We start from the raw sequence: 24,544 nt of genomic DNA on the forward strand, positions 1-24,544 counted from the left end.
AAGCAGCAATGCTGTCTGACTTGGAGGTCATGAAGCATCATTCTAGCATTCCACTCAATGACTAACCCAAAGGAAATAGCTCTGAAAGCCCAACTGGCTACTCCACAAGACCAGCCCCAGCTGAGGCACTGCTTCTCAGTCACAAGCAAGATGGCTCGGTTGACCTGTGTGGGCAAAAAGAGAGTGCATGACTGCAGCCTGACTTGGCCCTCATAGTCTCCTCAGTCAGCTGCTTTGGATTCCCCCCAATCCCACCTGTCTGCCTGCACTCCCAGCCCCCGGCTTTATCCCAATGAGTGCAGAGAGGGGGAAATGGCAGTGTTAGTGTGGAGAAGTTATTGTAGATGTGTAGACATCACAGACAGGTTGTTGTAAATGCTCACCACGTTTGATCAACACGTTCAGTGTCCCTGCAAGGAGGGGAAAGAGAGCTCAGAGAAGCCAACCAAAGTCATTCGGGCTTGGGGCACAGGGTGGGGAGATACACAGTCCTAGAAGCATCATTTCTAGACAAAGAAGTGGTTCCATTTTCTACCTGGGTTCACTTATGTGGGTGAACTATGTCAGGATTCAGATAAACATCCTATCCCAAGAACACTGAACATCCTCCAGTCAGCTACCACCCCAGTTGGGGCAAAACATCCCTAGCAACTAACTACCCCAACCAAGAAGAAAGAAAGAAAGTCAGGAGCCTTAAGGATTGAACACTGTGTCCTCAGCTGTCCCCACTAGTCCCCACAGCTAGGTCTCATCACTACTGGCACAAGGAAAACAAGTTTGGGGTCAGGGAGCAAGGTAAGGAGTAGGCAAATGAAGTTCCCTGCCCACAGCAGGAAAACTGTTTTTGCCAATAGCAGCCATGTTGAATAGGAAGAAATTGTATTCTAGGAATAAGAAATGGTAGTTTGGGTGGTGGCTGTTGCTCTGCTAATCCAGGAAGCAAAGCAAAAGGGGACATCATTTGCACATTTCAAAATTTTATCATGATCACTCTGAACTGGAAATAAGACCCCAAATGCAAACACCAATCTCAGAGGCACAAAAGATGAGCTGGCGTCCTGTAGACCCCAGGGTCTGCCTCAGATGAACACTGCCAGCCAGATCCCTGCACCTCTCCAAGCTGCAGGCACTGAGGGCCAAAATGTAGCCTCCACACCCTGGCCCACCCACCACACCCCCCAACGGCACCTGCAGTGGTGCTTCCTGCTGGCGAGCCAGAAGGCGCTGTCGCACGCGTAGCAGTGGGCGGCCAGGTGGTCAGGGAGCCAACGGGTCATCTGTAAAACAGATGGGGCCAGGTTAGTGACGGGAGATGGGCCATCCAGCTGGAGCCGGCAAGAGCCATGCTGGGGGCAGCAAGAGTCACAAGAACCATACTGGCTCTGGTGGCACCAGCCCAGCAGGTCTGATGTCAGCAGTACAAGAAAGGCGTCCAAATCGTTTCCCTAGAGGGGACTCCAAACTCCCCTGAGATAAAGTATCAGGCAGCAGCAAACACCCTGGGTCACTATGAGAGCTGGCAAGGCTCCAGTCCACAGAGGCAATGAGAGAGGACCACCTTGCTGAGTCTCCCTGGCTCAGAAATTCTAGGCTTGATGGAGATTCACAGGCGCTGAGATTCACAGAGGCTCAAGGCTAAGCGTGCTATGAGGTCGTTCCTTGGCCAGGGGCATGGGACAGGGATAGGGGTGGAGAAAAACCATAAAACAGTTGCATGGACGGCACTCAGAACAGGGGCTGAGCCTGTACCTCCGTGTCCTGTTTATCCACCTGCTCCCAGCTGGCTTCAGAGAAAATCTCTGTGCTGCAGCGAGACAAACAGTTCTGATCCAGATTGCTTTCCGAGTCGGGGATTGAAGTCTGTTGGCAAACAAACACAGCTGAACAGAATGAACCTGGCTCCTCCCAGAAGAAGAAAGGGCTTGGAAAAGAAGGGAGCACCGGGGACTTCGGGTGGGCCTGAGTGTTAGGGCTGCCAGATCTGTGGTGCATCAGCCACCAAGAAATGGGTTGAGCAGGTGCAGAGAGACAGGCCTGAACTCAGGTGGAAGACAGATACACAGATCTAAGGCTGTGTGCAGTGACTCTGCAGTGCACAGATGGGCCCTGGGTTCCAGGAAGAAGTGACCAGGATGGAGTGTGAACTCTGTGAGCTGCTCCAATGAGTCTGTTAATCCAACCCTGCCACTTACATCTACGTGTTGAAACTGAGTGCTTTGGGCATGTCCTCCTTTCTCTGAAGGACTCTTTGGGAAAATGAGAAATCATCATTAGTATGAAGGAAAAACGGAGAAGTCTGTTTAAACTGAAAGTCATTGGATGAGCCCGCCTTTAATGTACGCTGACTGCTTCAGAGCCAGGCTCACGCATGTATGTGAACACAAGTCAGACCCAGCAAGTAAGGAGAGCACCTCCCTGAGAACCTCCCCTCACAGAGCCCCACTTCCAGTCACCAGGCCTCATCAGTGCTAACTCCTGGACAGTGCCAACACCAATACTTCTCCCCATTTCTACTTGCCATCCATCACCTGCCAGAAGGCAGGTAGAAATATTTGTTAAACGAAACCTTCACAGCTACAGCCCATGTCTGGGGTGGGGGCGTGGTTTGGGGGGAGGCTCCCAGTTTACTAGCTACTGGGGTGTTTAGAACAGGCACTACAATTTGACAGGAATATCTGCCATTGCCATACTAACGTCATCCTACCCAAGAGTTCGTGTCCTTTCTTACAACATGATCCTCTCTCCAAAGAGATCTGACCAACCACATAGTGCTAACTCTCTTATTCTGTCTAAACAGGACACCCGTGGAAAGTTAAGAAAGGCGGGAAAGAACAGGCAGACTGCCGTTCACATGGCTGAGGCTGATCTCCAGCCTCTCAAAAGGACTACTCTGCACCTTTCCAATTCTTTAGGAAATCTGTACTAATCACCAGGCACCAGGCACAAAGAGCACCCAGCCTCCGTGTGCCCTCTCCTTGGGCAGCTATGGAGGTACCATGGTCTACTCACCACTTCATCCCCAAAGTCCCCATTGAAGCGCAGGGAGCTGGTCAGGTACTGGCTCTCCAGGCGACTCCTCAGCTCCTGCACCTGTTTCTTCAAGGTCTCCACTTCCTGCTGGTGGCCTGACTCAATCTGACGCAGGCGCTGTTGGATAGTGTCCGTATACACAGGCATGCCATCGTCGTCCAGGTGGCTGCGGGAAGGCTGGTCAGGGCTGCCCGTTGTAGACGGCCTCCCCGAGTGGCCGTGCAGCCACTTGTGGTGCAAGTTCCTCGAGTGTAAGTGGGCAGAGCTGCAGCTTGTGGCAGACAACTGGCGGCTCAGTGAGTCCTTGCTCCTACCAGCCTCCCCATTGGTGCAGTGCCCATTGGGGGTGGGGTGCTTCTGCAGGGTGCTAAGCCCTGGGGGCTGCTCTAAAGCCTTATTTTCGGTCTCCAGGGCACCATTGCACACAAGCCCCTCTTTACATTCGGCTAAAGGCAAGGCACAAGGAGAACATGTGGGGCTATGGGTGCTGCCAGGGGAAGTCCTATGTACCACAGATCCCACTTGGGGCCTCTCAGCTAGGCTCCTCTCTGAAGACTGCGGCTCCGTGGCTTGAGGAAGTATGTCCTTGCCACTGAACCAGCCACTGTTTACCAGGCAAGGTCTATGATGGCCTTCGGGCCCACTTTCTGACTTGACTTGACCTTCCATTAACATGTCCATTGAACTGTCCGTGTTTGGTCCTGTGGCCTCAAATGGGACTTGGGAGGGTAGCAGAGAACTTGACTGTGAGGTACCATAGCCAACTTTTACATCTACTGGGATTGGAAGAAATGCTTCCTCCCTATCTTCTGTGATAGCTCCTATTCGAGGCTGTTCCACAGGGACCTCGTGGGTACATTCTCCCCTGGGAGACTCCTGGAGAGAACAGGGGAGAATGCTGAGCCCACCCTGCTGCTCAGGAATACCCTGTGAGAACAGAGAAAGGCTAGTGCCTGGATGGTTTGTCAGAGCAGCATCATCCAGTTCTGGTTCTTGAGGAAGAATAATGGTTGAGCCCTCTAGGGTCTTCCCCCTGATTTCCTTTCCTAAGAGAGCCTCCTCTTCGACCTCCCGCATCTCAATGCTCCCTCTATGGGCAGGCTCCTCTATCCCACTCTCCTCTTTGGTGGCCTCTTGCAAAATGTTCTCCATCTGCCCCTCGGCCACTCCAGCTGCAACAGATAGCTCTGCGCCGCCCAGCACTTTGGTTGGCTTCCCCAGGTTGTCAGGATCGAGAGGCTCCTCCCCAGGACCAGCCAGGCTGCTCAATTCCAGTGAGCGGCGATGCTCCTGCCACTTCTCATTCAGGCTCGGGTCACTGCTGCGCCGGTTGGCTAGAGGCACTGTGTTGTCACAGGCTGTGGTCAGATTGTCAAATGATCTAGTCTTTGGTAACCTAAACAAAAGGAGGTTGAGGGAAATGAGAATCTGAGGCTGTTCAGAGGAAGTAGGAGACAATCGGACAGTTGTTTCATAACTGGGTTTGTTGCAGCTACTTAAGAAGCTACAGCATCTCTAAAGTGAGGCTCAGACTGCTAGAAAGGCAAAGTTCCTTAGATGGGCCCTTCTTCTAGTTTGCAAGTTTCCTCTCAGCCTCCCACCCCATGCTCCTACATACAAACTAACAGCAAATGCAACTTAAAAAAAAAAGCTTGGGGCACCTGGGTGGCTTAGATGGTTGGGCATCTGACTTCAGCTCAGGTCGTGATCTCACGGTTCATGGGTTTGAGCCCCGTGTTGGGCTCTGTGCTGACAGCTCAGAGCTTGGAGCCTGCTTCAGATTCTGTGTCTCCCTCTCTCTCTGCCCCTCCCCCACTCACACTCTGTCTCTCTCAAAAATAAAACATTAAAAAAAATTTTTTTAATAAATAAAAAGTTCACAATATTGCCATGTTTCTCAACAGAGCGAGCAAAGGAAAGTAAGCATTGCTGATTTTCTACTATTACAATATTTTAAATTATTTTATTACTTGACAGTCTGAATCCAATAAAGTGATTTCTCATGTGGCAAAGCCAAACTTGCCATCATCTGACATTTGCCTTTCAAGCCCAAGAAGATAAAATCATGGCAGAAAGGCAGGAGCATAGAGCAGTGGCTGCAACTCAAGCCAGAAGGTCACAAGGAACCCAAAGGATCTGCTCCAACACTGAGAAACTGCTTGGTGCATGCAACAGTACAATGTAGTGACAGGGCCCTTCAAGGAAATGAGGCTCTTATGGCCTTGTAGCCTGAAACCCTATACCTTCCCTGAGAAAACCTCAGAAATCTAAGAGAGATGTGTGGAGTCAGACAATGTCATGATCTCTGACCATGCCTTGGATGTGTCCCAACACAGAAATAACACCCACGCAGGACGTGAGGTCTTGGCATCAACCCTGGGCTCACCGGCTCAGAGGCGGATCATCAGGGCTGGTGCCAGGGGCTGGATATGGTGCACAGCTGTCGTCCACAGGCGTGGACGGGGATGGGCAGGGCAGGTACACTGCACTCCACAGCATCAGGTTACGCACGTGACATACAGGGTATAGCACCTGAGGAGAGAGCAGTGGGGATACAGGTTTAAACAACTCCTAACAAGTCTTTAGAAATGAGGGTCAAAAAGAGTCACCAAGCCAGAACACCCAACAGGTCTTGCCTTGTACCATCTGCGTTTCTTGCCTCTTGTGGGCATGAAAATCTAAAAGGATTTTTAGAAATGTATTTCTTATAAATGATTTCTTAGGATTCCCTTTACTGAATGAATGACTCTTATATTGGCTCAATTCGTCCCCTCATCCAGTAAGTTATTCCACTGGATGATGACTGTGTTTCCTGGCACAAAAATGTGGCTTCAGAAGACACTGTCAAACCTGTTTTATAGGATCACTTAAACTAATCATGTGAAAAGAAGGGAATTTTCTTCCTGTATTGTTACTTTCCCAGCAGGCACAGTTGAAGGGAAGAGAGAAGCAGGTAGCTTAAATCTTTTGATTGTTTAAATGTAGTGAGAAGCATATTAACAATCCAGCAAAGCAATATGACCTCTGATTAGCCTCCTTTTGACTTCTTTAGAATTTAAGATGCATTCTGACAAAAGGAACATTACCATGTATCAACACAGATGTGCAAGCCTCCTTTCCTCTGCTTAACAGAAGGTGTTCCTTTAAGGAACAAAGTCTTAAAGAGCCTGCCAGTTTTCCATGTGAGCAGAAAATCACACACACACATGCTAATGTCATACACGTTTTTCTGCTGAGACAGGAGCTGCAGTGGATATCCAGTGGATGACACTGGAAGGATGCTGGGGGCCTCTTGGCAGCTCCTTCTGAGCTATGAGGGGTGTCCAGGGGTCAACTTAAGCGCCTCTTCCACTTGTTAGACAGAACATGCTAGGAGTAAGGTAAGCTCTGACAGAGGTGCCAGAAAAGATTTGTGTCTAGAGTGACAAAGTAGAGATGTGTATTAAATCAAACCAGAAGCAGGTCAGAGCTGCACCAGGAAACAAGCCTTTATAGGGACAGATGGAAAAAAGTGGAACCAACCAACCCAAAGACAACAGTGATGCCTTTGAGAAAACAGTCACTACTGAAAAAGGCTCCCACATGTCACCATCCCCAAATTCCTTCTTCTGATCAGAGAAGAAGGGCTGAAGGATACATACGGCTTCGGACTGAGAGGAATACAGTAGGTTTTTGAAAGCCTTGTTGCCTGCCCGAAGCAGCGACCACACGGAACATGTCCGCTCCTGAGTATGCTTTTCCCCTCTCTCCTTGGCATTGTTGCACAGGAATGTTCCAAATAGGCAGGAATAGGTATGTTGCACCAGTTTCACCTGTAGGAGTCCAGAATCAAGCAATAGGGTGCGCAGTCTTTGGAGGAAGGTTAGCCCTGCTGAGCCACCCTTCCCCCACACCCCTGAGAACTCAGAATTCATACTCGTTAAGGGTGGGGAAATCACATTAAGCCACACAAGAGCTGCCTTTTCACACCCCCAATCCCAGAGCGCCAACCCCAACCACCACCAATCCTGAGTCAAAAGAAACAAAGACAGATCGTCGGCACACCCATTCCTTTTGGACTTCCTGTCAACCTGGAAGTTCTAAGTTAACAGCCACACTCAAGAGCAACAGAGCATATAAATTGGGTACAGGAGCAAGTCAGTGTGCAATCCAAGGCTGAACTGAAAACTGAAAAACCCCAAACAACTTTTCACTCAACAGGTCATTAATGACATTTCTGTGGGTCCTGGACAGCAACTATCCTGCCCTCATGGAGCTGGTTCTAGTTGTGGGGAAGGGGTGACCAATGCTGTGGACCACAGTAAGGCAGGGTAAGCAGGACAGGACACATGCAGGGCAGCAGGGGAAGGAAGTGAAAGAGCAAGTGGGTATCTGAGGGGGAAATGCTCCCGGCAGAGGCAATAGCCAGCACGTCTTGAGGTGAGTGTGTGTTTGCAATTTCCAAGGAACAGGAGGCCAGTGTGACCGAAGGATACTGCACAAGGAAGGGAATGGTAAGAAATGAATGCAGACAAGAAACCGCTAGTATTGCTCTGCAGGCCACTTTAAGAACTGTGACTAAATAACTGTGCCCTAAATAAATGGAAGGACTGAGTTGCCACTTGGTTAGGTGGAAGACCTCTTGGAAGATCAGATTTGGGGGTGGAGAGATATGGAAATCAAGAATCAAGCTTTGAACAGGAAAAGTCTGAAATACCATTAGGACATCTACATGGAGATACTGAGCAGTCATAGTTGGATATGTGAGTCTGGAGTTAGTGGAGAGATCTAAGCTGAAGACATTATTATAAACGTGGGAATCATGGAGAGTAATTACAGGTATCGGACTGGATGAAATCCCCCAAGAGGCAATAAGATACAGAAGTACCTTGGAGGCTAAGCCCTGGAGCATTCCAACATTCAGCAATGGGGAGATAAGGAAGAACAGGAGACAGACCAGCTAGTGAGGCAGGGAAGAAATGAGGGACAGTATGTGCTGGGAATCAACTGAAGAAAGGGTTTCAAGACTGGTGTGATTACACAGTACCAAACAGTAAAACGAAGACAGTCTAAGATACAAACTGCCAGTTATAAAACAAGTCATGGAGATGTAATGCACAGCATGGTGACCACAGGTAGTAATACTCTATTGCATATTTGAAAGTTGCTAAGGGAGATCTTGAAAGTTCTCATCATAAGAAAAAAATGTGTGTGGTGATTGATGTTAACTACTTATTGTGATCATTTTACAATATATAAATACTGAATTATGTTGTATACCTGAAATTAATACTATGTTATATTGTCCATTATACCTCAGTTAAAAAAAATGTTCTTCGCAAGATGAAACTGAGAGCTGATTAATGGATTAATATGAAGGTCACAGCTCTGGTAAACTGGTGGGGTGAACACCTGACTAGAGCGGGTTTAAGAGGAAATAGGAAAAAAGGAAAAAAAGAATTTGAGACAGTAAGTGCAGAAGACTTGAGGAGCTCTACCATGAAGAAATGAAATACAGAAAATGAGACAAATAGCTGGCAAGAGATGCAAGGCTGAGAAAGGGTTTTGAGGAGATGGGAGGCACTAGGCTATGTTTATGTATTAATGGCAACAATGTAGTAGAGAGGGAAAGGCTGGCACCATGCAGCCGAGCAGAAGACAGGCAGTGGGAGTTGGGAGGGAAGAGCTGGAACAGGGCAAGGGCAGGGAGTTCTCTGTCAAAGGAGGGGGGCAGGAAGTATGGAACACATGCAGGGGGGTTGGCAGATGGACTGGAGGGAGCAGAGGATATGCCATTCTTTTTCTTTTCTTTAAGATTTTAGCTTTAAGTAATCTCTACACTCAAGGCGGGACTCAAACTTACAACCCCAAGATCAAGAGTCATGCTCCACCGAGCCAGCCTAGCACCCCTATTATTTCTAACTACTTAGGACTTCTATCATCTATTTCTTTCCCTTCACCTGCCCTATCATCTGTTTTTTAAAAAAAAATTTTTAATCTTTATTTTTGAGAGAGAGACACAGTGTGAGTAGGGGAGCAGCAGAGAGAGAGGGAGACGCAGAATCTGAAGCAGGCTCCAGGCTCTGAGCTGTCAGCACAGAGCCTGAACCCACGAACCATGAGATCATGACCTGAGCCAAAGTCAGACGCTCAACCAACTGAGCCACCCAGGCGCCCCAAACTCCATCATCTATTTTAAAAGCTAGGTTTAGGGGTGAGTGGGTGGTTCAGTCGGCTGAGTGTCCAACTTCAAGCTCAGGTCATGGTCTTGCAGTTTGTGGGTTGGTGCCCCACATCAGGCTCTGCACTGATGGTGTGAGGCCTGCTTGGGATTCTTTCTCTCTCTCTCCCCTTCTCTGCCTCTGCCCCACTTGCATGCTTTCTCTCAAAATAAATAATAAACTTTAAAAAATAAAACCTAAGTTTAAAATGATACAGAGACTTGGGGCACCTGGGTGGCTCAGTCAATTATGTGTCTGACTTTGGCTCATGTCATGATCTAAGGTTTGTGAGTTCGAGTCTTGCATCAGGTCAGGCTCTGGGCTGAGAGCTCAGAGCCTGGAGCCTGCTTTGGATTCTATATCTCTCTTTTTCTCTGTCTCTCCCCTGCCTGTGCCATGTGTGTGTGTGTGTGTGTGTGTGTGTGTGTGTATGTGTGTGTATATGTGTGTGTGTGTGTGTGTGTGTGTGTGTCTCAAAAATGAATAAACATTTTTTAAAATTTTTAAAAAAACAACACAGACTTTATGCAGACCTAACACACTTGGATTCACTGAATAAACCCATACATTATTTTTAATTAAAAATAAGAGAATGGCTCCTTATTAAATTCTAAAAAGGATGTATCGTTTTATGTAAAAACTAGCTAACATTTGCATTGACATCCCCATTTTAGACAGTCCCCAAAATGAAGAATCACAAGCCCAAACTCACAAGGAATGCTTCATTGAACTCAAAAGAGCAAGGAAATTGCCTCTGAAGCTGATGAACGCAGTCAAGCCACTGGAGAAACACCGGGCAGCGTTCGTTCAGATCATCTGAGTTCTCCCCATGACCACACCGGTCAGCAAACTTGTGTCCAAAATCCAGCCACTCCATCTCCACAAGGACCTGGAAACCCTGCAGGGAGAGACCATTTGTGCTTGTCTGTCGAGCCTGTGACAGTCCCAAGCCTGTCAGGATTAAGAGCAGCAATCCCTTTTAACAAGCTCCCAGTAAGGCCAACAGAAACACCTAACCCAGCCCCACGGCCATAAGCTCCATGGGACACAGGCTTAGGGCAATTTTCCACTTCCCTCTACTCCATTCCATAATCATCAAAAGGGTACTAAGCATTTATCTGAGCCTTTCTTGAGTCTATACTTTTTAGCCTCTTTCATTCACTATACAAAAGCCACATTTTTTTCTAATTTTTTAGTTCTGTATTTTGTGTTATACTTACAAAGAAAGTATTGTTTCTAAAATCTTTCCCCATTCCAGATTTACATCTATTTTAGGACACCTTTATGGTTTTTCTTACATCTTTAACCCAACATGTGGTTCTTTCAGAGTAGGGCTTTCTTCACAGAACACTGTAGTGATATCTGGACCCATTATTACCATAATAAGCATGCCAAGATTCTTTTACAGAAGCCCCATTTTCCGGGGGTAGCCAAAACTTTTCCAAGTAGAGTGCAAAGGAAAACACATCTGTATTCTCAATACCTTGTTATCCACAATCTGCTCCATTTTATAAAATGGCACAAGAATGATGGCAGGCACCACCATAAGTTAGCTCAAGGTAAAGGATGAAAGATTTAAAAACAAATTTCATTTTCTTTAGACTTAACCACCAAGACCAAAACTGACCATAAAACCCTCCAAGGTTTCCCCCACTTGTACTGAAGTACCAAATCCTACTCTTTGGATGCACCCACCTCTATGGTTCGGTAATAAGGATCCAGCAAGAGCTTAGCCAATGCCACAATCTGGGGAGTGCGGTCCCAGCCATCTGAGCAATGTGCTAGTACTGGCCGCTGATCACGATCCACAGCGTGCACTACCAGAAGTGCTGACTTCAGAAGCACAGACAGGTGATGGAGCCATTTTGTGCCTTCAAGAGCTGAGAGCCAACTATAAAAATAAAAACAGAAGGGGATAAGGAAGGGTGCCTGGGTGGCTCAGTCAGTTGAGCAACGGACTCCTGATTTCAGCTCAGGTCACAATCCCAGCTTCATGGAATCAAGCCCCATATCAGGGCTCCATGCTGAATGTGCCACCTACTTAAGATTCTCTTGCTCTCCCTCTGCCCCTCCCCCCATGCATGCTTGCTCTCTTTCAAAAAAAAAAAAAAAAAAAGGGAGGATGAGGAAATCCTGATTTGTATGATTTACTGCATCATGCCAAATAGCCATGAAATTAAGAAGCAATTCCCAAGGATTTTTCCCTCCAAACAAAACACTGCCAAAATAAAACAACCTCCGTCTTTACAAAGCATGTACAAAGATGAGGCCTAAGCTCTACTATGCAATAGAGGGCAGCTTCAGAAACAGGACAATAGGAATTTTTTCCAGAAATCTTATGGCTAACTTATGACAATTAACATTTAATATTTTTCAGTCCATGGTAGTTATATAACTCAGTACAGGAAGAGTAGTTCTGGAGTCTTCTCCTGAAGGAAATGCAGCTATTCAGACATTATAAAACAGTAAGTACTTATATTTAATGATCAGCAACTATACCCAACAAGTTCTCAAAAACTTGTCATGTGTGTGTATACACACACATATATATACATACACAAAAAACACACATACAATACAAATGTGTCTATAAGGAGATGTAAGCCAGATGCCACATTTAAAAATAGCACAGACAACAGCACCTGCTCCCTACACCCTAACACCCACTAAAATCTTGAATTTCTATTGACTAAAACTGGGTTGGCCCATACTAATGACTTAAGATTCATACAAATTAGTACACTAATGGCTACATAGTATTACTGGACTTAATATAGACTGGATTCAGCAGGGATCTAGAAGAACCTTCTTTCGAAAACACCTTCAAGAGATACCTGATCCTAAGAATTACTGCTTGGGAGTAATCACAAACTTTTTTTTTTTTTTTTTTTAACTATATTGATATTTTGTTCCTCGTGCATGTCATGAATTCCACTCCTTACATCCCCACCCCCCAAAAGCTCTAATTTCTCCAAAATGTGATCAGATTTGTAGTTAAGACAGCAGTCTAGCCCTTCAAACACTAAATCAAAGGAGGGAATAAATACTTCTGTCAGGGGGCTCTGAGAAGCCTTCTGCCAACACTAGGCAAGAACATGCCTACACTACACCCCACAATCAGCTAACCAGGGAGGTTCTGAGACACTCCACACTCCCTTGTTCAATTCCCAGACTGGAGCAGAAACACACAATGCCCTAGCCCTCCACAGCCTCCAACAAGGGTGGAGAGGCTTGCTTATAGCTGATCCCACCACTGCCAGGGCTTCTTTTTACCCACAAGGGAGGCTTCAGTACTGCCTTATGATTTGCTGCCAAAAAACAGGCAAAGCATTACCTTTTTCCTTAATAAAATCCCCAGACATTCCTTTTGACCAGGTATGGGCCAATTACATCTTTCTGACTCTGAGTTTAAAAAATAGCTTTTAAATAAAGAATTTTAAAATACAGATAGTTGAGATGAGGTAGTGTTGATTCTATCCCTTTCATTTTATAAATAGGAAAACTGATACCCACAGTAACTTAGCCATTTGGCCAAAGTCACAGAGTCAATTAGTGGCAGATCTTGTGAGTCCTCAACCAGGCTCTTTCAGTGCCCCACCTTTGGAGATGAGAGTACTGCTAGCCGGGTTCTGTAAATGTGTAGCAGATACAAGCTGCTAATCCCCAAAGCAGAGCAGCAAACTCATTCCTTTGCTCAGGCTTTTCCCCAAGGACAACTGCTTCACCCTCTGGGCTTTTTCCAACTGTGATGAATTTAATCATTTGCTACCAGGAGTTAGTACAAGTGGTTCAGGCAGCCATTTGGCTCAATAAATCAAGGAATTCTGCAAAACTTGACGTGATCAGGAGATCTACTGGACAGAACCCAGGGAAATAGCTATGGGCTCCAACACAAAGAGAAAATTCTGTCTTCTCTGCACCATTTTTGGCTTCCTGAAATAGTAAAACGAGGACTTTTAAATATTTATCTGTCCACATTTGTTTTACAGAGGATTCTTGCTAATTTATCTCGTATTCAATCAGTAATCAGTTCCCTTGAGAGGCGGGGGTGTTAATTCACCTATCTCACTGCAAATGCCAGCCATTCATTTTTAATAAGCAATAAAAATCTGGTAATGCTCTTAGTATATAAGAGGAGGTAGTTTAGGAATCAGAAGGAAATGTAAAAGGAACTCCCCTAACAGAAGGTTTAAAGACAGCTTAACCCTTTTTAGAATATGATGAATAAACTTTGACTCTTCAAAGTAAAACATCCCACCCAGCTTAAGGCAGGTAAGTGTCACTGCAAGATGTCAAAAACCAAAGAATTAAAAATGAGCCAAAAACAATGTAGAAGAGAAGGAAGAGGTCCCAGGAAAAAGAAGAAGGTAGTGCTTTTCTGAGGACTGAGATCTGTTCTGTGCTCCACATCTTTAAACCTTTCAAAGGGCTAGATGTTTCTCCAGCATCTCTTTTGTGTGCTTGTGCTAACACAGAAAGCAGAATGCCTACAGGGACTGAAAGTAAAACTGAAGTGTATCAAGAAACAGAAGAAAAGACACCTCTAAACTCACTTTTTGAAAAAAGCAACACAAAATTAAAGCTAAGGCCAAGGTCTTACTTTCCCGGATCAGGCATCTGTGTGCACAGCAACCGCAGAGACTGAAAACTCCTCCGGATTGAATGAATATTTGCCATCCCCATAAACACTACTTCACAGTTTGGGTAATACTCTGCAGAGAACAACAATAAAAAGAACAAAAATATGTTAAATTTAAAGCCCACATGGCCAAATTTAAAAGCAGCAAACTGGCTATAAAACAAACCCACTATAGCTGCTGACTAATGAAACGGAAATGTTTTGATGCCTATTAGTCCAGTCCTTTATGAGAGGAAACGGTGCTTGAATTTTAGCTGTTTTTGCAAAAAGGAAGATTTGTGAAGATATGGACATAAAACAAGTTTTTCTTTTTTTTTTTTTTTTTTTTTTTTTAAAGATCTACATCCTTCCATCTGACCCCAGGTTTACTTCTGGGGCCATTTCTAACTTGTAGCTCTGGAATTTCTTTGAAAAGAAGCTGGCAGAACAATGCGTTTTATGCAGTCAAATTTCACCTTGGTACAACTGCTTTTAACTTCCAGTTTAAATCACATCTGAATAAGGAGCTTGGTGCCACTACTTGCTCCATCAGCACACATCTGGCACTAAAGGGATCCCTTCCTGGAGAAAGCCAGCATTCAAATAGTAGGGATGCTACAGGTCAGGACGGAGGTGCTTTGCTAGAATTCAGTATTTGCTGCTTCAATTCCCACCTCAGGTTTTCTATGTAGAAGCCATGTGGGAGTTTCCTGTGAGGTCAGTAATGAGTAAACCCACTGTTAAAGGCAACAAAAAGCTTTCAGAAGGCTGAGAAATTGAGCCACTTAAAGAAGCAACTTGCAAACATGAACAGGCCTTACTTACTACAGGGGAGGACTTACTTTTTTTTAATTTATTTATTTTTAATCACTTAAAGGTTGGGAAAATAACCGATTATTTGGTTTCAATGCACCTCATCCTCTGTTTCTTCCCTGAAAATAAACTACAGCGTTAAGAATCCAAACAGTTCTGGCTCTCTCAAGACAGCTGAGGAACATGGTTTGCCATTCATTTCAAAATGAGAACTAAGACCCAACTGGGCATGAGCTGAGCTCACAAGAACAGAGTGTTATGGGATAGAGCACTGTACACCTCACCTGGGCATTCACAGCCTCCTCCTTTGGCTCGGTTTGCCACCGCTGCTGCATAGGAGCGTGCATCCAAGATCAAAAGCTTCTGCGGTTGGATGGCTAAACTTTCTGCTCCCGAAGCATTGGACAGAGAAGAATCTAGGAACATCAGGAGTGGGGATGAAAACTGAATGAACCCATCTCTCCCAGAATTGTACAAAATAAGAACCAAAAACACCTGTTATAATAACAGAACAAACAAAACCTCAATTAAGTGAAACCCACCTAACAAGAACGCTTGATATACAGGACTTCTTCCTATAACCTCCTTTATCTCATTTCTACATGTGTACTCCTTTAATGAAGGCTGGTGTCTCCTGCTATGGTCTGGAGACACTCCAGGTCCCCTATCACGTATATACTCCATTCTTGTCACAGTGACAAGAAAGACAACCAACACTCTAGTCCTAGTAAGCCAAGTCTTAAAGAGTCTTCTGGTTCTTTGTCAAGATGTGTGACTCCTCAAATAATCCTATCAATTAAAGCTTTGCCTGCTCTCTCCTATGAAACAGATTCTATGTCTTACAAGGAGAAGGCCATTTCAAGAAAAACTTCTCACAAGACACTATAAAAATTGCTGCCATTGGTCTAGGGAGCATCTTACCAAACTCCACATCGGAAAGGTCTCCTGCATTTGGAAAGTCTCGAGAACTGTTCCTAGTTGACAGCTTACTGCCACTTGATCGGGAATCAGAGGCACAAGCTTTGGCTACTGACTGCACCAGATGCTCATCATCAGCATTTCGCCAGCCCCACCAGCTGACCTCTGGCTGTCCACAGCGGGCAATGACAGCTCCGTTGCTCTGGTGCCTGCACAAGCAACAAGAAACAACAACTATACCCATCTCAGTGGTCCCATTCAGATGCTCTGTGCTCACACAAAAAGTAAGGTAGTAGATTTAAAATTTTTTTTTTTTAATGTTTATTTATTTTTGAGACAGAGAGAGACACAGCATGAACGGGGGAGGGGCAGAGAGAGAGGGAGACACAGAATCCGAAGCAGGCTCCAGGCTCTGAGCCATCAGCCCAGAGCCCGACGCGGGGCTCGAACTCGCGGACCGCGAGATCGTGACCTGAGCTGAAGTCGGACGCTTAACTGACTGAGCCACCCAGGCGCCCCGGTAGTAGATTTTAAATGCATTAATGAAGAGCGTGAATACAGATAAGTGAAAGTGATGTAAAGTTAGCTTCAAGTCATCTAAGGGCAGAAATCTTCTATAGCAACAGGAACAAACAACAAAACCTATCTGGATCTTTCTCAAATACTGTACTATTTTAGAAACCTTTGTAGAGTTACCAACAAAATAATAAACGTGTTCTCTTAGAAAAAAACAAATTAATATGCATAAAGTAAATGTTTGACTTAAAATTTATTTTTGGAAAATCAGGTAAGAAATAATCTACAAATACTACACTAATTCTGCTACTCAATAATGAAACACTAATCTCTCCTTTTTAATACTGCCCCTGAAAATCCTGGCATAACAGATGTTGAAACAGGAAAATTTGTTTTCACACCAACTTCTGAGGGCCCCACTGCAGCAACTGTGCACTTATGGTTGGCTTTGGAGATTCTTTTCAAAACAAGATCCCACCTTTGGGACTCAAACACTTACCTGACCCACAGTGGACTACTCTACAAAATCCCCTGAGATTTCATGACTCATAAACTGCTCTTATTACAGGCAGATAGCTCAGTGAGCTATACTCCAACAGATTCCTTCTTAAGAAGACCAGAAATCTTACTCAAAAGTCTACTTCAAGATGCTATTAAAACCCAGTATTTTCCTCGTTAGGAATTTAGGTGATTTTAGCAATTAAAAAGTTATAAAAGTAAGATTTGGCAATCAAAAGGTACAAAGTTCCAATAAATGCTATACCATGGATGAACCTGGAGTATGTTATGCTAAGTGAAAGAAGTTAGTCACAAAAGTTCACATATGGTATGATTCTGTTTATTAGAAGTGTCCAGAATAGGCAAATCTATAGTGGCAAAGTAGATTACTAGCAACCTGGGCTAGGGGGCTTGGGGAGGGAGGGAATAAAGAGTGACTACTAATGGATCTGGAGTTTCTTTCTGAGGTGGTAAAGGTGTACTAAAACTGACTGTAGTGATGGTTGCACAACTCTGTGAATACGCAAAAAAAAAAAAATCAAACTGAACGCATTAAAAGGGTGAACTGTATGTGACAATCTTAAAGTGGTTTTCAAAAAGTTATAAAAGTAATCCTTTGATTAGAAAACTAAGAAGAGTAATAAGTTAGTAAGCAAAAAAATTAAATGTCCCCCAATCCTATATCCTGGGGGGAACTATCAATTTCTTACCTCCCATTAAAATCTAAACACATACACATGCATGCACACACATAACACATATTTAACATACAGACGGATGTAAATAAAACATACTATTGAATCTATGTGACACCTTCAAGGAACAATGTAAGAAAGATTTTTGTTATTAATCCTAAAGCTCATGAACAGCCAATTAAATTTGGCAATGACCAAATTCCATTGGAACCATCAGTTTGCTTGTAGTTTTTAGATCCTCCCTCACAGAGAGAGACAAGGAAACAACTTGTATATTGCCAATATGCTCAACCGGCTCACCTGCTGAAAGGAGCCCAACTGGAAATAGAACCTCACTAATCCCTAAAATACCAACTAGCATATATAATAGGCACGGATAACAACTGAGCCGACTGATGCCAAACCTTCACAAAAGAGGCTGGCAGGGCCTTTCCTGAGCATCCTCTTTCTCTGCAATGCTTCCCAACAGTGCCCAAGAGGAACACAAGATGGCACTCTTCAGCTTGGATCTTGGGTTTTAAGGGTAATGGTACTTTACAGCTAGACTGCAACTGAGCTGTTGCACTAAGCAGTTTTCTGCAGTCTTCTAAAATGCTTCAGACCACATGATCAAGAACTAAAGCAATACAGCTAAAAATCACTAAAGAATATTTCTACCATTTTAACAAAAAATCAGGAAAAAGTATAAAAATTAAGATATCCAAATGGATGAGTCCCCTACTGAACACAGAGGCTTCAATTTTATATAGAAACACATACATATTTAAACTATCCCTAAGTTAGTGTTGGGCAAGCTCTCTAAATGACTAGAAATTTCTAATAACCACTATGCACGAAGAGGGGGAACTGTGATTTGCACTACAGATGGATGCCCTTTGCACCATCTCTGTCTTCAGTGATCAATCCAATTAAACACTCTCTCATCACAGTGGGGAAAAAACACAAATCAGGCGCTGGTTCAGCGTGGTGCTGTCAGGTAACTTCTGCTAGCAACCTCAGGAACCATTACTGCAGTCTATAGACAACTAAATTCCATAAATGTATGCTGGTTTCGGAAGTATCTTGCCACTTGGGCTGGCAAAGCAGAGAGTGGCAGAGTATCTCCAGAACATTATTCAACATACCCCTGACAAAGCTCCCCAATAATTTAACAACCTAGTTAGGGGCTCAGAGATACAAGACACATTTTCCAAAACAGAGGCTAGTTCCTAGAAGCCTGATTTTATGTAACTATACTAAGGAACTGTCATTTGTAATGCTTTGAGAGATTTTCTCAGAGAAATTGGAAATAAAAATTTCATTTATATATACTCTATGGTCTCTAGAAAGGATTGGGAAAAAAACCCTATGGTTTGTGCCCTCTAGAATAAATTTTAGAAGGTAAGAAAGGTTTCCCATGTTTATTCTAAAAAGTTTGTCTTTAATACGCACTTACAGGCCTCTCTACCAACAATTCACCTAAAGCCCGGTGACAGTTCTTCACCCTCATTCTCAAAGTCAACAAACCCTACAAATGCCAGGGCTGCTGATCTAACACAGCTGTTGGCCACAGAGCAGCAGCTGGCTGCTTTCCCTATTTGAGCTGGGCCCATCACTGATAAGATGCAAATCCTTTCAGCTCTCCCTGCTCTGTAATTCCTGTGTCATCCCTGCCACTTGAGTGATAGGTAAATTTGGTGACCTATTTTTCTAGGGGTGTTTGAAAACAACAGTGATGAAAATTGAGATTGAAAATTTAACAGATTCTACTGGGCCAGAAACAAATACTTCTTCATCTCTATTCAGGATGGCCATCATAATCTGCCATCAGTGGACTACATGAACAAGCTGGTTACCTCAGTGGAAATTCCACAAGGAGATAAATCCCTTCCTATACAAACTCAATATTTCAATGGAATGCCTCCTGGCATGAAAGAGTCTCTAACTAAGCCCCACTGGTTTGGCCAAAATTCAAGGAAAGCCCGAAAAGTCTGCAAACTGGGAAAATGAAATAGAGAATGTAAATACAACAAAGAGATGACATGTGAAACAGTTTCAAAATAAGAGGGAATGCTTTCTTAAAATCTTAACATGAGTCCTTGAGAACTGAGCTCCTCAATGAATTATAAAAGCAACCCCCAGGAATACAACCTACTCTGCTGAGAGAAGCCCAGTATATACAGATTCATTTAGGAGGCACAGGATACCTGTAAACTAAGAACATCACTCCCACTTTACTAATTAGGAACAGGCTGAGGCCAGTTAGGCAATTTATTTTAAGTGCCTTAGCAAGGAGTATTAGTGAAAAGACCTGAACTCCAAAAACTCTGCTCGTTCACACTACCATCCCCCTTCTAGACTTGCTCCCTTGGCTCTCAAGCCTTTCATCTCTGAGATCTTCTACCTGGCAAAGCCCTAGCCTTCCTCTTCAAATGCTCCCTCTTAAAACAGAACTCTTTCATGTGTTGAAGTTTCAACCACAAAGACTATCGCAAATGACTCAATTCTATACTCCCAATTCTCACTTTCTGGAACTCACCTCTCTCAATCCAAAAGCCAACATCTGAAGCTAAATGCTGAATATTAAGAATATTATCTTCCATAGAATGTCAGAAGTATATTTAAAATAGCAAGACAAGCCACTTTTCTATTAAAATTTTCTTATCAAATAAACCATCAGCAAGTGTGCTGGATGCAGTAAACACTGGTGTGTCACTGTAAGAGTGGATTTTACAATAAGGTAGCACAGAACTGCCTGGAAAGTTCTCTGAACCCTTGTCTCCCTTCCCAGGTTAGCAACAGCAGAGGCGGCACACCTCATGCAGTGGAGAGTAACACCAGACCAAGATGGGCCTGGCCAGGCTTACTTACCTGTAGACAACAGCAGGGATGCGCTTCCAGGACCTGAAGCTTGCTACACTCTCTAGTTCTTTATCAGTGATCCAGGCAGGCACTATGAGCTCCTGTGGATAGCTACCACATAGCCTAATGAGAAAGGTGAGAAAGAGGGAGTGGGGGAAGAAGACAGAGAGAAAGAAGGAGAAACACTAGGTGAACCAGAGTTAAGGATGTTGATTAAGCTACCCCACAACCAGTTGAAAAATAAGGAGCTTTACTTGAGTCTTGGCCTATTCAGCAGAATCAGTTGCCTTGAGTGTTTACTTATATATATATCATGTGACACTATCATGGCCTGTTCTACCTCCTGCTGCCTTTGAGAATCTGTTGATCTTAACATCAGTAATATATAAGGGGAGTTGACAGTTACTCCACTGTAACTTTCTGTTGTTTAAAAAAACAAATAGATAATTTTTAACCATACAAAGTAAATGCCCAATCTAACTACAGAAGGAAAGTCTATCACCTCTACCAGACTCTCACTCTTTCAGGCTTCTATCAAAGAGAAACATGTGAAGAAGGACAAGAGCCCACAACTTCAAGTTTCCAGAGACCTTACAGGATTATTAATGTATTCTTTGATGTGTCCTAATTATAGGTAACAGGGGCAGACATGGGTATGCAGAAACAGTACCACAGGACAGGCCACCTGCATACATAATCACAGCCCCACTGATCCAAGTTAGTAATGTGAATGAGCTGTTCATCACAATTTCTATAAAACATACTTCAGAATTATTCTCAGGGGGAAAAAAGCTCTGTTTTCATTAAGAAGCAGCCAGTAGCTTCATGCTAGTCAAGCTGGTGCCCTAAAAAGCAGTTATTCCTGATAGGTATTTCACTTACAGGACAATGTCCCTCTATGGGTACTTCAATATTCCTTTTCAGTAGTAAAGGCAAGAGGACTTTTAATCCAAATCCTAAAATATACAAATTCCTCCTTCTCCTGCACCACCACTCCCCTGCCCTAGCCTTATGCATTAAGGGAAAAGGCAGAGAACACAAAGTAGCTTAAGAATTGGGAGTTTTGATCATTCTGCACTAAATATCTCCTCCATCTTGTTCTCAATTTCCAGAAGATTAAATATCAGGAATTTAAAAGTCACTAAACCAACAGAATATCTATGACCAGGAGTAGCTCTACAAACTTAACACTTTCCCATAAACTCCTAAAAACAACCAGGACATGGTGACCATAGTTAACGTGCTAACCATGAGTTTTGTTCTTTTGTCTTATTTCTTTTGTCTTGTTTAAAACTTAAGACTAAATTTAGCTCTCCTTCTTTGTAGTAGGAAGAACTTTTCAATGTCCTAAAGACTGGTTCTGAGGTAGAAACAGTGGACTCAAAGACAAAAGTTGATTTTTAAAACCAACACTGAATAGGGATTTTGAAAACCAACTGGCTTTTGAACTCATTTTTTTCCCAACAAGCTTAGCTTAATTCAGTTTTCTGACTTCACCCAATATTCTGATCATTGTATTCCTTGTCCTGTAAGTATTACACTATCTAGTAGTCACCTCTTTAGCAAACACTAGCTGTTCACATGTAAATAAGCAGTTTCCAGCATAGGAAATATGAGTTACACATGAGCAAAGCCTGTGTAGGCTTTGTAGTCTCAGGCTCTCTGAGGCCTCTCCTCCAGTCTCCACCTCCATTCTCTGCTTTATCTTGTGATGGAGACCAGGCAAAGGTACGACAGACCTAAAGCTCCCATTTTTTTCATAACACCCCAAGGTTCTTAATTCCTTAGGCAAGGTCCATGTTAAAAGCTACATACAGTAATTAGCTGTAGTTTTTCCAATTAAAAATGAAATGCTCCGATGGCTACCCACAAACAGACCAGGAAAATAGCCATCATGATTTGAGACAACTCAAAAAACGGAAAGATTAATGCCTCCAACTGCTAGAGGCAATCCTAAGAGAATATTAATTTAAATCTCTTGAACAATCTTCTTTTGTTTTATAGAAATCTGGATCACCAAAATCATAGTAGTTAACTGCCCTCCCCCACACCAAAGTACTTACACCTTTTAAGGAAACAGGTAATGGGAAATATTTAATGATTATATTAATGATTAAATGATCAAAGCTATGAAGTTAGAAAGAATAGTACTTAACGTCTATTTCATAGAATCTGGAGTAAAATTTGTCATAAAAATTCCCTGCTGAGTGGTTTATCACCGCTTGTGAGATCACTGATTCTATCTCCAAAGTGAGGTCAATTGGTGATGAGAACAATGGAAACTGCTGGCCTACCCTTGAACACAATACTGCCCAGGAAATGCATGCACCAGGAAGAACAGAGGCCTGGAGGGGATGGAAAAGAAGTTTCCAGCTAGAATCCTATTAAGGATCACTTTTCCACTCCAGTGAGAGCAATGGGAACAGAAGGCTCAAGAAGTACTCTGAAGACCCTGCAGTGAGATGTAATAAATCTCTATTGAAAGAAAATGTCTAAGTTCACATGTTCTGCCACATGAGAATTGGGGTATCTGCAAAGGCACTGGCTATGAAACACAGTCCACAGGGTCCCATACAACTCACTTATACTTCTCATTGATATTGGAAATCCTCCAGGCGTTGTTCATATCAAAACCCATCCGCTCCACTTCGTTTTTAAATCTTGACGTTACATGCTCCCCTAGGGGCCAAGGACAGCAGAAAGAAATGAATACCATTTTGCAAAACAGGTAGAATAAAAGCATAGCTACCCTGCTAGTTATTATATAAAGAAAATATATATTAGTTTTAGTTTAAAACTACAGTTTTAGTTTTAAATATATTTAGTTTTAGTTTACAAATTCCCTACCAGGACAAGGCTGTATACAAAGGAATGAGGAAATTAAATTTTTTAATTGAAGTATAGCTAACATACAATTTACATTAGTTTCAGGTGTAAGACATAGTGCTTCAACAACTACGTACATTATGAAATGCTCACCGTAAGTACAGGTACCATCTTTCACCATACAAAGTTATTACAGTATTACTGACTGAACCCTATTCTGCTAGTGGAAGTTTATACCTCTTAATCCCCTTCACCTATTTTGCCCATCCCCTACACACCTCCCCTCTGGCAACCACCAGTTTGTTCTCGGTATTTATGAGTCTGTATCTGTTTTTTCGTTTGTTCATTTGTTTTTTAGATCCTACATATAAGTGAAATCATATGGTATTTGTCTATCTCTGTCTTATTTCACTTAGCATAATAACTTCTAGGTTCCTCCATGATGTCACAAATGCCAAATTTTCTTTCTTTTTTTTAATGGCCCATTATCCCTGTGTATGGAATATTACACACGTATACCACATCTTCTTTATCCATTCATCTACTGACAAATGCTTAGGCTGTTTCCACATCTTCAAATTTTGATCAAGAATCAGGTTATCTCAGGGCACCTGGGTGGCTCAGTTGGTTAGGTGTCAGACTTCACCTCAGGTCATAATCTCGCAGGTCAGGTGGGTTTGAGCCCCACATCGGGCTCTGTGCTGACCGCTCAGAGCCTGGAGCCTGCTTCAGATTCTGTGTCTCTCTCTTCCCCTCCTCTGTTCGTGCTCTGTCTCTCTCAAGAATAAACATTAAAAAAAAATTTTTTTTTTTTTTTTTTTTTTTTTTTTTAAAGAATTAGGTTATCTCATCTAATCATTACTACCTACTCTGAGTGGTTATCACTGAGTTCATTTTACACAGGATAAAACTGAGACTGAGAGAGGTTATTATGGCAAGTCTGTCTGGTCCCAAAACCCAGTCCTTGTCACTACACTGGCTACTTTCCTAGGTCCACACTCACAGTATACATAAAAAATAATACCAAGTTCATCAAGAATAGTAATATAGATCTACAACTCATCAGAAAGACTAAGGGCCAGATCTCAAAACTTAGGTTTTCTGGAGTTTAAGATAGTGCACATAATATAGTATTAGGTTAACACTCTCTCAACAGGGTCTACTAATCAAACATTAATATTTCTACAGTGAAATGCATGGATAATTCACACTAAATGAGATAAGTCAAGCTTCATTTCAGCTCAGACCAGGTCAAGCCACCAAATAAGATAAGAAAAATCTTTTTATTTTCAGAGCCTTATAGATTATAGAATTTTAGAGATCACAAAACTATAATAACTCCCAGTACCTAGGAATCTCAGGAAACACCATACTACTAACTAAAGTGCTGACCACCTGTAAGAACATTCACCCAAACAAGTATAACCTGCCCACATTTGCCCTAATGAAACTGGCTTTCTCTTCCTAAAGACAGTGAGCTACAAAGGCAGAAATGAACCTAACATAAAAGTCATTAAATCTGAAATAACCTTCTTCCTTGAAAACACACAGAGTCCTAGGGCAGTAAAACAAACAAAAAACGATTAAGC

The 24,544-nt window shown here is 43.2% G+C and overlaps 1 protein-coding gene across 12 annotated transcripts in view; it reads right to left on the reverse strand.

The window, feature by feature from the left end:
• The window catches only part of MTMR3 (myotubularin related protein 3), a 148,086-nt gene that overhangs the window by 5,917 nt on the left and 117,625 nt on the right, over positions 1-24,544 (reverse strand). For 6 of the 12 annotated variants that reach the window (XM_060612765.3, XM_060612758.3, XM_060612753.3 and 3 more), the window contains 13 exons: positions 22,712-22,808; positions 20,139-20,252; positions 15,583-15,788; positions 14,946-15,077; positions 13,831-13,942; positions 10,926-11,121; positions 9,943-10,128; positions 6,672-6,842; positions 5,417-5,562; positions 3,010-4,426; positions 1,750-1,860; positions 1,189-1,277; positions 384-410 (listed from right to left, as the gene is read on the reverse strand). In XM_060612765.3, the coding sequence (XP_060468748.1) occupies positions 384-410; positions 1,189-1,277; positions 1,750-1,860; positions 3,010-4,426; positions 5,417-5,562; positions 6,672-6,842; positions 9,943-10,128; positions 10,926-11,121; positions 13,831-13,942; positions 14,946-15,077; positions 15,583-15,788; positions 20,139-20,252; positions 22,712-22,808 (3,004 nt within the window). The remainder of the gene's footprint in view (positions 1-383; positions 411-1,188; positions 1,278-1,749; positions 1,861-3,009; positions 4,427-5,416; positions 5,563-6,671; positions 6,843-9,942; positions 10,129-10,925; positions 11,122-13,830; positions 13,943-14,945; positions 15,078-15,582; positions 15,789-20,138; positions 20,253-22,711; positions 22,809-24,544) is intronic. The other 6 variants (XM_060612763.3, XM_060612760.3, XM_060612759.3 and 3 more) reach the window with 3 other exon arrangements.

Source organism: Panthera onca, chromosome D3, assembly GCF_046562875.1.
Source record: "Panthera onca isolate mPanOnc1 chromosome D3, mPanOnc1 haplotype 2, whole genome shotgun sequence".
In the NCBI taxonomy this organism is placed as follows: Eukaryota; Metazoa; Chordata; class Mammalia; order Carnivora; family Felidae; genus Panthera; species Panthera onca.